The sequence below is a fragment of the Cydia splendana genome, chromosome 15, assembly GCF_910591565.1.
Source record: "Cydia splendana chromosome 15, ilCydSple1.2, whole genome shotgun sequence".
Taxonomy (NCBI): Eukaryota; Metazoa; Arthropoda; class Insecta; order Lepidoptera; family Tortricidae; genus Cydia; species Cydia splendana.
This window is the reverse complement of record NC_085974.1, coordinates 2,951,383-2,964,822: the sequence shown is the minus strand read 5'-3', so window position 1 is coordinate 2,964,822 and position 13,440 is coordinate 2,951,383. Positions and strand designations below refer to the sequence as shown.

General features: G+C 42.6%; 2 protein-coding genes across 3 annotated transcripts in view; one reads left to right on the top strand and one right to left on the bottom strand.

Moving 5' to 3' along the window:
* Nucleotides 1-13,440, top strand: part of LOC134797418 (phosphoglucomutase) — a 192,382-nt gene that overhangs the window by 109,634 nt on the left and 69,308 nt on the right. The window lies entirely within an intron of this gene.
* The window catches only part of LOC134797432 (S-adenosylmethionine decarboxylase proenzyme), a 439,106-nt gene that overhangs the window by 389,186 nt on the left and 36,480 nt on the right, over nt 1-13,440 (bottom strand). For both annotated transcript variants that reach the window (XM_063769666.1, XM_063769665.1), the window contains exons 3-8: nt 11,290-11,491; nt 9,564-9,660; nt 9,017-9,180; nt 8,596-8,688; nt 7,774-7,929; nt 4,628-4,815 (exon numbers count right to left, since the gene is read on the bottom strand). In XM_063769666.1, the coding sequence (XP_063625736.1) occupies nt 4,681-4,815; nt 7,774-7,929; nt 8,596-8,688; nt 9,017-9,180; nt 9,564-9,660; nt 11,290-11,491 (847 nt within the window). In that variant the 3' untranslated portion in view covers nt 4,628-4,680. The remainder of the gene's footprint in view (nt 1-4,627; nt 4,816-7,773; nt 7,930-8,595; nt 8,689-9,016; nt 9,181-9,563; nt 9,661-11,289; nt 11,492-13,440) is intronic.

Below are 13,440 nucleotides of genomic sequence, written 5' to 3'. Positions count from 1 at the left end.
TGTTCGGAACGCTTTATTGTTAGCGGTTAAAGTAAAGTAAATTCTCATCCTTACGTATAAATTTAGTAAAAAGGTTTTAGGGAAGCATGGGCAAGTAGGTATTATGAAGAATGACAAGTCCGGGTTTGAGGAGTCGTTATTGAGACACTATATTTTTTTTCTACTGTACGACTGTAATTTTTGAATTAAGATTTCTTATACCAAACTGCAAATGGGTATTTTTAATGTACGGGCTCCCAACTCAACTATAATATTCATTTCGATACAGATTAGTCAACTATAATGAAAATGACCAATTACAGCTCGCCGCGGTCAAGAGGGCGAAACAAAACCATAGCTCAAATTAATTATTAATTTTAGGTTGTATAGTAGAAACAATTGGGTAATAAATCAGAAACGCGCATGTGACACCCTTAATATAACAACATCCATAGACTACGAAAACCACTTAGTGTTGCTTGTTAGTCTCCATAGGCTACGGTGGCCAAAATCGGGAAAACAACTGTCTAAAAATTGAATTTAGCGCGGAGCAAGTACCAGGGCCTCACGAGTTACGAGAAGGTGTCATTGACCAACCAACGCGGCGGCCGGGGCGCGTACCAGTATTATGAAGGTATCGCGGCTGCTCCCGTATCTTAGCTGTATACAGTGTATACTTTTGGTTTGGTTTGTTTGTATGATTCTACTAGTTTAAAGTATTATTTTTGTTGATTCGTAGAAAAAGTATTGTATACAATAGTGATATAATCAAGCTTTTCAATCTAGTACCTTACTTATACTATTGCCTCTGTTCATAGTCATGATCAATAAAATTAAGGCGTACCGTCAGAGCAGACAAATGCGAGCGGGCGGGTAGCGTACTCGAATGCGCGCGATCACAGTCGCGGTACGGCCCACACTGCCGCCACCGTATTCCCCCGTATATTATGCTAATGTGTGCGTGGCAGCAAGTGCGTACACGGCGCCCGGCGCGCACGCACACATTCAAGCCGGTAGCGGCACATTTCTATGAAGATTCACTACTGTTCTTATACTGTGCTGAGAGTGACGGCGTGACCTATGCGCGAGCGGTGAAGGTCGCGACCGCCCTCGAGGCGGCGGAACGGGACTCGGCCGCGGTGGAGGCGAAGGGGTCACGGGAGTCGGAGGCCAGCGGGAGCGGCGGCGGCGGCGAGGCGGCCGCGGTACATGCGCTCGCGCCGGCTGGCGGGAGCGGCCTACGCAAGCGGGGAGGTGGCGGAGTGGGCCCGGCATGGGCCAGCCAGCAGCGGGCGGGCTTCGGGAGGGTCAACCGGCCCAGCGGGGGCCCTACAGTCGGGCCGCAACAGCGCTATTCGTCTTGTGGGGCCTGTGGCGCACAAAACCATACTTACGGGAGCTGTCGCTATAAGACCTTTGTCTGCAGCAAGTGCCAGCGCACGGGTCATTTACGCCGGGTTTGCCCAGAGTGGGCAAGGGCGGATAGAAGCGGCCTGCATTTCGGAAATGCGCAACAGACGGAGGACGAGGAGATCAGCGGGAACGAGTATGACGTCGAGCAAGAATTAAACCATCTGTGCTTGAACGACTATAAACCAGTAAGTGTTTCTGTGTATATAGACAATAAACTTGTTACCATGGAGATTGACACAGGCACCGCAATGGCCTGTATAAGTAAAAAGATGTAGGTATGACGACCTTTTTAACTATTGTGAGTTAGAACTAGTGAGTATTATATTCTTTGGTTAGAACCCGGAAATACTGTTTTCACATTTATTAATAATTGTAAATTTAAACCATTCGGCATGATTAGACCTAAAGTTAGATACGGCAATGTAACGAAAGTTTTGCAATTGTTTATAATAGATTCCGCTACGACTTCATTAATAGGAAGGCAATGGTTGGCCGAATTAGGTATTAAGGTTCCAGATATACCTATTCCCAAATTTAGCTGTAACTTTGTATCTGGGAAAGAGGAATTAAAGCATGTTAATGACAAGATTGTAAATTTACTCGACAGATATAAGGAGCTGTTCAGTGGCGGTCTGGGTCGGTACACGGGCGGCAAGGCGACGCTGGCGGTGCGCGCGGGCGGACGCCGAGCTGCACGCCATGCTGCGCGCGGGCGTCATCGAGCCCGTGGACCACTCCGACTGGGCCTCGCCACTGGTACCTATTCCTAAGCCTGATGGCACTCTTAGACTGTGTGCGGATTATAAATCTACTTTGAACCCCGTCTTACTGATCGATCGTTATCCTTTGCCTAAAATTGACGATGTGCTAGTAGGTTTGAACGGTAATAAATATTTTAGCAAAATTGACTTATCGCAGGCATACAACCAGGTGGAACTGGACGAGTCTAAGATGTACACAGTAATAAATACGCATCGAGGCCTTTTCAGGTATAATCGTTTAGTTTATGGACTGGCATCAAGTGTAGGTATTTTCCAAAGAATAATGACGGGCTTATTAAAAGGCATTCCATACGTTCTGTATAACTTATTACGGAAAAATGTAATCTGGAACTGGGATGGGGAATGTGAGTGGTCTTTTCGGGAAGTAAAGACATTGCTGACGAGCGCGGAGGTACTGGCTCACTACGATCCAGACCTCCCGCTGGTACTCACTTGTGACGCGAGCCCCAGGGGCGTCGGGGCAGTGCTTTCACAAAGGGACTATAGGGGGCGCGAGCGGGCAGTCGCGTTTGCGTCGAGGTCACTTAGTGATGCGGAAAAGTATTATTCGCAGATTCATCGCGAAGGGTTAGCTATAATATTCGCGTTAAAGAAATTTCACCAATATTTATACGGTCGCAAATTTTTATTACGCACCGATCACAAACCTTTGGTTTCAATATTCGGCCAACATAAAAACATTCCTCAAATGACCGCTAGTAGAATACAGAGGTGGGCGGTTATTTTGTCCGCGTACGATTACGAGATAGAATACGTCAAAACTACAGAGAACTGCGCGGACGGCTCGTGTCGGTTGCCGGAGGCGGGGCGGTCGGAGGAGGCTATTATTACGGAGCAGACATATTTACATTTCGCTCAAGAGGCTTTACTGCTAGATTACAATGTAGTAAAATTAAAAACCGCTAAGGACGCCATGCTTAGTAGTGTTTTATCGTACGTTAGGGACGGTTGGCCGCCAGAATGCGACATAGATAACTTAAGGCCATATTTTAATAGGAAACAAGAGCTTTACGAAGAGCTCGGCTGCCTAATGCGGGGCCATAGAGTAGTGATACCGGAGAGCTGTAGGGCTAAAGTAAGCACGCGGACCAGCCGCCGCGCCTGGCCCTGGCCCGCGCGGCCCTGGGCGAGGCTGCATTTAGATTACCTGGGACCTATTAAAGAAAAATGTATCTCGTCGTGCTAGACGCCATGTCGAAATGGATTGAGGTATTTCAAGTGCCAAGTACGGCCGCTAGCTTTACTATAAATATACTAACTGAATTGTGGAGTAGGTACGGTTTGCCTAAACAGTTGGTCTCTGACAATGGCCCACCGTTTACCAGTAAGGAATTTAAAGAACACACCAGTCGTAATTTTATTGAGCACATATTCACAGCGCCCTACCACCCCGCGTCCAATGGGGCCTGTGAGAACGCGGTTAAAACTGTGAAACGAGTGATAAAGAAAGCTATATCGGAACAGAAACCGGTTTCAGAATCTTTAAATACTTATTTATTGCATTACCGTAACACGGAACATTCCTCAACGTGGGAAACGCCTTCTATGCTACTAATGAATCGTAGACTCCGCACTAGGTTAGACGCTTTAAAGCCAGATACCGGAGCTAAGGTCTTAGCCGCACAGAAAAAACAGACGGAGGCGGCGGGAGGGACGCAGCGGAGGGTGGAGGCGGGAGACACAGTGTGGTACAGACAATACTTACAAGGTGAGAAGTGGGTTCCAGGTACGGTTTCAAAAGAATTAGGCAGAACAAATTATAAGGTTATTGATAAGGATGGTAAGGAAGTGCACAGACATATCGATCAGTTGAGACGGAGGACAAGTAGGTTAAGTTCGCTGGTAGGGCCAAATGAAGATTTGGTTTAAACTACACAGGAACCAGTGGTGAGGACCGAAGAGTTGGGTGAGGGCGTAGGTAATGGCGAGCTCGAAGAAGAGGGAGAAGAAGAGATGTGGCACGACGCCGACTGCGAAGATCCTCAGCCGAGCCCTGCTAAAGCGTCGAACGCACCTGTACCGCCCCAGACTCGCCCTGAGCGTCATGTGAGACAATGTCGTGTAGACAATTCTCCTAAGTATAAGTATTAGGTTAAGGGTTACCTTAGGTTAAGTAGATAAGTCCTTCATTTGGGTTGTAATTGTAATTAAGTGTGGAGGGATGTAATGTAGGTACATACAAATACATTAATAAACGCTTGACAGCGCGGGTAGATCTAAGACTCATTCTTGCAATATATGTAGATTCCTAACGGTAGTGTTTCCTTGTGCTCCCGCTAATATAAATATCCCGAGGGATTTACTGGATACTTTACAGTTTGTACCTCCTACCCGAATAAACTAGGGTGATTCCGGGCTAGCGAGAGAGATGCCGTTACCATCAATTACTTCGACATCAAATTTTTAACCATGAAAGTCAATTTGACCGTTTTTTCTTAATCCAAGTAAGTCACCTGTAGTTGTGTCTAGTGCGGGTGTCGAGCTCGCGCGCCGGGAGTGACGGGCCTCAGCTCGGGAACTTGGCGAACAGCGCGTACTGCAGCTCGTAGTTGGCGAAGCGGCAGTAGTGCGCGTCCGTGGTGGAGTACTCGCGGAGCGACGAGAAGCGCTTCAGCGAGCGCGGCTCGGTGGCTGTCGGCTCCTGTTAACAATAACATGACCATGGTCTAATAAAACATGGTCTTCTATTCCCAGAGTGACACGGGCCTACGTCACAATAACATTGCCACTTTATTTCAACATAACATGTTACATGGGTACATTATACCTATGGTTAATAAGTTAAAATATTTCTTTATAAGTTTATAATTTTCATTTATATGTATTTTATCTTAAATTTTACAATAACACGTCATTTTTAATTATTCGTTAGCAATATCTTCCGATTCACGAAAGAAATTTCAGACGTTCGGGTAATTCTGTTTACATTACTGGCAACACAGGATAGCGCTGTCACATTTGACAATTCGGATCTAGATAACTTCATGCCCTGACCGTCATCCTTGTCGAACGCGTGTTAATTGTTATTTCCTTCTCGCTCAGTGTCAGCAGTCGCAGTGTTTTCCAAACTTTTCACGTCGTAAGCTTGGTAATTAATGTGTAACTGTGAATTAGTTTTTCAAACGTTTGTCATGTATAGATAAATAAAGTTTAATTTAATACATTAGATTTGTTTTATTTTACTATGTTTCTACTAGTGTCCGACCGAAACATGTTTTTTTGCCGAAACCGAAACCGAATGTTCGGCTTTGGCTCTAGTTTCTGCCGAAACCGAAACCGAAACTTTTGTAGACTTGTTAAAATCGTTGAAAAAATGTCATAAAACCGCTTTTACACACATATTATGGGGCTGTCAACACCCAATGTCCTTGAAATTGATGTTACTTAAGCAGTTTTTTAAGAAAATTACTAGAGTTAGACCAAGATAATTCTGCAACGATTTTGATAACACATGCAGTGCAAGTGTTACTTTAAACGTAAAAACTTCCATGAAATTATGACGTATAAATAACATATGCACTAGTAGCACTACGTATGCTATCAAAATCATTGCAAAATGTTCTTGGTCTAACTCTATTCATTCACCAGTCAAGCTAACATGTAGATACAGGGTCAACCAAAAAACCAACCAAAAACGCGAGCGCAGCGAGCGCGAAATTTTTTGTTAACAATATCGCAAGGCCGGGTACCGATCTTCACCTGAGGGGCTACCGCGAAAACCGAAATTCGCAAATTGCAGGGATCTTTCTCTTTTACTCCAATGAAGGCGTAATTAGAGTGACAGAAAAATGCCCGCAATTTGCAAACTTCGATTTTCGCGGTTATAGCCCTGGGCCTAAAAGTCCGAAGTGCCCCAGTGAGGCGAACTTTCATGCGAAGTCAAAGCCGTGCTTCAGGCTTCAAGGATAAGTAGTTAAGCACAGACTCCAACCAATGTCCATTGTATTAAAAAGCGAGACCGCAGGCCGAGCATGGCGCAGCGAGACCAAAGGCTAAGCAGAAGTAGAGGACATGTGGAACACAAACCAATGGTAAATTGAGGTAAAAAGTGAGGCTGAGGTCGAGCATTCGTATGAAAAACTGTACTGGGGACACTTTTAAGGGTTTTTTCTTCGTTTTAATCAATAGTCAGCTGTTCAGCTTCGCAAAATATTAACTATTGAGAAAATCAACTTTGCGGCACTAGTTGAGCGTAGCCTTTAGCCTCGCTTAAAATTTGCCATTAGAGGTAGATAGAAAAATGAGTGAATAAGAGGGAAAAAGACATCGTTCGACTCGTGCCGAGCTGATACTCGGCCAACGGCTACGTGCGACAGTGCTATCTCATTCACTCCGATACAGTTAGACAGTGTGCGCGTTATAGGTATTGACAGCCTCTTAAGACTGCGTCGACCGTCCAGTGGCGCTCTCATTAGTGGAATTGTGTTTTATAATAAACCAATTAATTTCTGTACCTATACATGAATCGGTATATGTAGGTATGTATTAATATTGTTGTCCTACTTATTCCACAACTTTTGGTCTTTGTCCGAAGTACCATTTCGTAAGTTTCGGCCCGGCCGAAAGGTTCGGCCGTTTTTTGGCCGAAACCGAAACTACAGCCGAAACATGATTTTTTGGCCGAAACTGGCCGAAACCGAAACCGAACCTTCGGTCGGACACTAGTTTCTACATTAATAACTTAAAATTAATGCCGTTAAAATAATTTTCACCGTTGGTTAAAATTCTCCCACATTTCAAAGTTTGAGAACCTGTAAACAGCATGATGACGTAGGCCCGTGTCAGTTAGGTCATACGCGAATCTCGGAATAGAGTACCAGGCGGAGTATATTATTATACCATCATGAACATGACATTATTATTATGAGCCCATATTATCACACTGCCACAGAATAAATAATAGTACTACCGTACACTTCCTACAAAACCAAAGTTTGACAGTGATTCAGGGACGAATCATGCTGTCCCTTTCTTATGTAAGAAAAGGACAACAAACTTTGGTTAAATAGCCAAAAGGTTTATTTAGGTTTTTGTTGTTTAGGTTTTGGCTATTTAGCATTGTCAAAATGCAAGTTATTATCTTATCTGTGCTCTTACACACAAAGGGACGTCAACTTGTGCCAACCCTAATAATTGCTCGGAGCAATGCTGAGCCGAACGGAGCCTAAAATGCCTCTACCCTTATTTTTGCACGTATAGAGATACGTCAGTCCATAGAAGTCTCCCGTCAGTCACCGCAAAGGCGTCAAGCTCCATCTCCAACGAGGTCTACTCACTACTGTGATGCCTTACAATTTGCGAGACCCAGTGGGTGGCTACAATATATACAACATACGCGTAACACACAGATAATCTTATACTTTTAAACAAGGACATATATATTTCGGGGATCTTGGAAACGACTGTAACGATTTCGATGAAATTTGCTATGTGTATGTGAGGGTTTCCGGGGGCGAAAAATCGTTCTAGCAAGGTTTTATCTCGTTTTTATATGTTTTCCGAGCAAAGCTCAGTCTCCCAGGTACTAAGTAATTAACTGCCTACAAAAATACTAGGTTATGTTATTTGAATATATTGGCAGTATTGTATGAGCACTGACCGGGGTGGCGAAGACGGTGAGCACGAACCGCTGCGGGCGGAAGGCGTGCAGCACTCGCGCGATGACGTCGTCGTAGCTCGCCACCGGGCAGTTGGACTCGAACGACACGTACGAGCACGACCGCTCCGGGGTGATGTGGATCGTCATGTAGCAGCCCTGGGACACAATATATGGTAAGATTTGAAGCCATAATTCATAAAAATCTACGTATTTAGTCGTCAAATAACTAATTAGACACATCAATCAAACAATATTAATTTCTTAACCTTTTGAACGCCACACGCCAATTCACGCAAGTCACGCCAGACGGCAATTCACGTAAACGCAAAATCGTGACAACGACGCCAAAGACGGCATTTGACGTCGATCGTTTTTTGATGAAAATCTACTGAAAAACACCCCACTTTTAGGTTGGTATTATTTATTCACAAAACTAAATTTTACCCCCGTGGCGTCAGAGGCACGGTAAATGGATGCTCCGTTTGGCGTTCAAAAGGTTAAAAAGCATCTAATACTTTTGAGAAGAATCATCCGCAGTAGAAATAGAAAGTTTTAGGAATCACACAGAGCGACAAATGTTGATTTTGGTGGGCTAATAACCCTTGACTGTTAATTTCTTAGATTCACCAGTTTTAGGAATCGCAAAGAGCGACAAATGTTGATTTTAGTGGTCTAAAAACTCTTGACTGTTAATTTCTTGGGTGACTTGAAGAACAGCAATTGTACCCCAAAAATAAGTATATTGCCGACTCCCCTGAACCTGATTAGCGGATTCATTCACAAAAAGCTATTTACAAACGAGAATAGTTTGATATTACTTACATCTTTATCAAGCCCGTTCATGGAGTACCCGCAGGGATCGAAGAGGAAATCGTCGATCACCATGCCTGGAATGATTTTGTCTATACCCGACACCTGTAAAACAAATAGGTTATTTAGCTACGCCACTTATGTAGGGTCAGTTTTACTTTGGTTAATGCCTGAGTGGTAGAGAGAGCAACCAACATGGCCATAATTAATTCGCATTTCTACATATTTTTGTGTCTTGCTCTGTCATATTAAATCATAAGATTATTACTTCATTTTATTAACACGGCGAATCTCACACGATACATCTCGGTCACCGCTCGGTAGGCACTTTTAAAGTTTGGGTTACCTACCAACACTATAGGTATGATGGGTATCCTGATTCGAGATAATTCAAAGAAGTGATACAGTAGTTTCAGATATTGTAGGTAGTTACCTTGGTGGCCTGCTTGGCGTCTGCGGATGCTGCACGTGTGAAGATGTCCATGACTTCTGGATCCAGGTCCGACATGAGGATCTCGAGGGTCTGGTCAGGTTCTGGAAGCGCGCCCGCCGCCTCGCGGCTGTTCCGCTCCTCCTTCTCCAGTGCATCTACTGTCCCTGAGGGGTTTTGGAGAAATTTACATATTTTTCTGTGAATAGGGCTTTAATTTAGATTTTTCTGCGAGGGCAGAAGACATTTTACAGGTTTTATCTATAGAAATTTAAATGCTTTGGTGTAATAGGCAAAATCTTAAGTTATTAGGTATTTTGTACTTGTAATCTTGTGTAATTAGAGAATGCATATGAGTCAACACCATAAAAATGAGTGAGTCATAGACGGAGGTTCGGATGAAAGACTACACCAGCAGGTGTAAAAGAAAAGCCCGAGTTTAACAAAAGTAATAAAATAACACACATAGACAAGAACATATCTGTTTTTTAGCCTAAAAAGGGGGCAAGGTATTTATAAAACCCTGTTATAGATGATATGATGGGGTTACCTTCAAGTGGCAGCAGCGTGTAGAGATACCAGCAGTCCTTCTCCGGGCCCATGATGTAAGCGCGCCCGTCGCCGAAGAACGAATCTAGCAGTTCCACCTGCGAACCACAGAAAAAAAAAACATTTAGTCCAATGTGTAATTTGTCTCACAATTAGCTTAGTGAGAGATGAGTGAAAGAGTGAGACGTAATGACATTGGACCAAGATATTAGACAGATGGAATACCACCCTAAGGAATACTCATTTAGGGAAGTATACATACACACAGCCAGCATATATGCAGCAGTATGTAGTGTCGTCTTACAAACAGTTCAGTGAATTAATAAAATAACCGAGCACCATACAAGCAAAAATTGCAAGAACGCAAAGTTATTTTTCTTAGAAGCGATCAGAGGCGGCATGTCACTTGAGACAAAAGTATTCATACAGTTAACGTTGCAAAAGTTACGTCGCGTCCGGTGTGGAAAATGACAACTCCATTTCCGTTATGTTATGTGGTTGTTGTTTCTTGTTTCTCTTCATCAACGAATTAACTTTAAACGTGTCACACGAGGAAGGCTATCTATGATCTCAATGTGGATTTTATTAAGGGTTACGAGTTCAGTTCGTCACAAGAATGTCACTTTAAATTGATAAATTAATAGCTATCTGCAGCTTAATTTGTTGTTGGATACTTTGAATAGATCTAAAATCGGTTTGAAACGGAAATAAACATATTCTAACTGGAAACCATAACTGTTATGAAAATATTTGCTTATGGGAAAATTTCCAGCTTTACGGAAAATAATATTACTCATATAATCACTACATAGGCATAATGTGACGCAATTTCTAGTAACGTCAATCAAGCGAGATATAATTTGCACAATTAAAAACGTCTAGTAAACCGTTATCTGGGTTCAGGACCTATATGCCGTTCACTGAATTATCTGTTCTTGGAATCGAGTGATCAGGCAGACAATGTGTGATGTAGTTGGAAATATTCTACAATGTAGCGAGTAATGTGCGTTCACACTTGAGTTCGATAACCATAACAACCGTAATGAAAGGTCGAAAGATAGATATTTAAGTAGGTGTGCGAGTACAATGAAACCAGATGTCTCGGCCGAAACTTTGGCTGATTCGTCAAATGAATGTACCTACCTACCAAACTATATGCCAAGATATGTCAAATCAAAATACAGAATACATAAACACGTAAAAGGAATTAGGATGTTAGCATTTAAGGTTTTCGACACTAAAATGCAGATAGTAAGGTAGAAGGTAGTAGTCCTGGCTATTATAATTTTCGTGCGGACGCATTGGAGATAATTATTTAAGACGCAGCACTTGATTGGCTGCCCAGCACACAAAGGGATAGCCGAACACGTCGCGGCGGTGCCCTGAATCCCCACGTCTGCGGCGTGAGACACCGTGAATTTCTGCGCCGCCGCACCGTTTCCCGTGGCCAAGCCCTTACACACATATAACGTACGCTCCAAGCATACGCGGCAGACGCTAACGCTCACCGCCCTACACCTTTTTTTTGTTAACGGGGTGGCAAAAGGCGTTACGGAATCCATCCAAAATCCATGGGGGATATGTGGGACTCCCTCCTGCAGCCATCCTCTCCTATTGAGAGGGGGAGAGGAGGTATACCCACTTTCTAACCAACGTACGGCGGTCGGCGTCAGCATCGAGCGTATATGCTCGGAGCGTTTGATGGGCGAGGCTGTCTTGTCACTCACCTCGCTGTCGAAGTTGTCGTGCGGGCTGCGCTGCGCCCTCGGGCGCGCGAACTCGCGGCGCGAGTAGAACACGTTGTCCACGCGCGCGTGCCCGCCCACGTCGCGCGCCAGCGCTAGCACGGCGCGCAGGCAGCGCAGCGGCGTCGTCGTGCCGCACGTCTTCAGGATCCAGCGGCGGCGGGACACGAACATGCTGCTCTCGCTATAGACAACCAAATGGACTTCATTAATAATGGTTTCTACAAGCTTTTAATTAACTTGGAATGTATGTATCTGTTTGTACGGATCAAATCTTGCAAATTTAATTTGATCCACTTCCCGTCTTCCAATGAATCTGAAACTTTGCATATATTTAGCTATGTCAGTCGGGTGACAATGCAATATTATGGTACCATCGAGCTGACCTGATGATGGAGACAGGTGGTGGTCATAGGGACTCTGTGATAAAATAAGATACATAATTGTGTTTGGGATTTTTGAAATTGTCTCGAGTATTAGTTGCCCATGGAAAGAAAAGTACAGTCAGCGATAAAAGCTTCTACCAATATTATAATTTATGCCCCAAACTTATTACTTTCTTAAGTTAACTTTTCATTAGAGTCGTTAAGATATTTTGATTCCAAATAAAAGCAAGTAGGGTAATTCTTAAGTAACTGGCCACTTTTAGTAACTGACCGCCCTAAACTAAAAATGAATTCTATTCACCTATAAATATAATTATATTTAGTATAAGGCAGCTAGTTATTATTGGCTGGCGAGTTATTTTAACCTTATACTAAAATTAATTCTGTTTATAGGTGAATAGAATTCATTTGGTGGCCAATTACTAACAGTGGCCAGTTACTGACGCCCTATTGGCTATATAAAATTTCATACAGTTGGCACATTTCATAAGATTTCATGCACCTTATTTAATAAATTAAGTGGCTTACGTTTTAGTGTCACCTAATTTGAGAGAAAAGATAAGAAATGGCGCCTAGTTTTAAGAGTTACCTAATAGCAAGACGGTTTAGTTAATGTATATTTAATTATAAACAAATTAAAAAAAGACATTTAGCATAACAGTTTTCTGTTAAGCGGCGTCACCATTAGCTTAGCTGATTCTCTAGCCATAGGTTCTAAGACCGATCCCGTACATTGTAATTATACGTACGTAAAGTAGATAAGTACTTATATCAACGTCTTTACAAAGTTCATTCCAGAACAAAACTCACGATAGCAAAACTCACAAGACCAAAGGTTATACGTACGGCTTATCGGAGTGATTATTATACAACATGAGTTCAATGAGAAAAAACTAACGAACAGAGATAATGACATCCGCAATAGGACAAAGGAATCATTGACTAAATAAAGTAGTTGTGGGTGAATGTTCAAATATATCTAGGTAAATAACATATGGTTTATTTTACCACAACGGGTTGATTACACTGCACAGGCAATATACTACGAGTATATTAAGTATAAGTAGGTACCCTGTGAGCGAAAGTTTGGAAAAACTTATTGCACACAGAGATAATTTATAGGTGCATCTTTTCAACGACTATGTTGATCATCTACTACTATTTCTCGGAACCACTGTGATCTCTAATATCTTTATTTACTATCCACTTTAGATCACAAAATACAACGTAGTGTGGTAAGTGATAAGGCCTATTATCGCAATTAGGCCGACATGATGTTGTCGTGTAAGCGATCTTACATTGTGTTAAAATTCCAATTAAAATATAACATTGTAGATTATAGAGAAATTATTATTTATGACGGAAGTGAAGGCACCTACTTGTTAGTTTTACTGCAAATTGCGCTTTTATAGTACATAGTATTACTCTGTTGGCGAGTGTGTGTGTGTGGCTGTTGGATAAACGATTCAATATACAGTTATGTCGTAAGTTAAGGCCGCTTTACAGGCTAAATTTAGCTTCCTGAATGAAAAAGGCACAAAGAGTGTAGGTCCTGTTTATTTATTAGAGACACATTAGAGAGTATACAATATAAAACTGTCAAATTTTGCATGCAAAATTTAGCCTTTAAGTTACTTAAACAAAACGGATAAGTATAATTAATTGTACGGTTTCGAAAGTTTACGTCACAGTGACAAACAATATAAAAGCTGCTATTATACTGGGATATGCTGGGATGTGATATTTA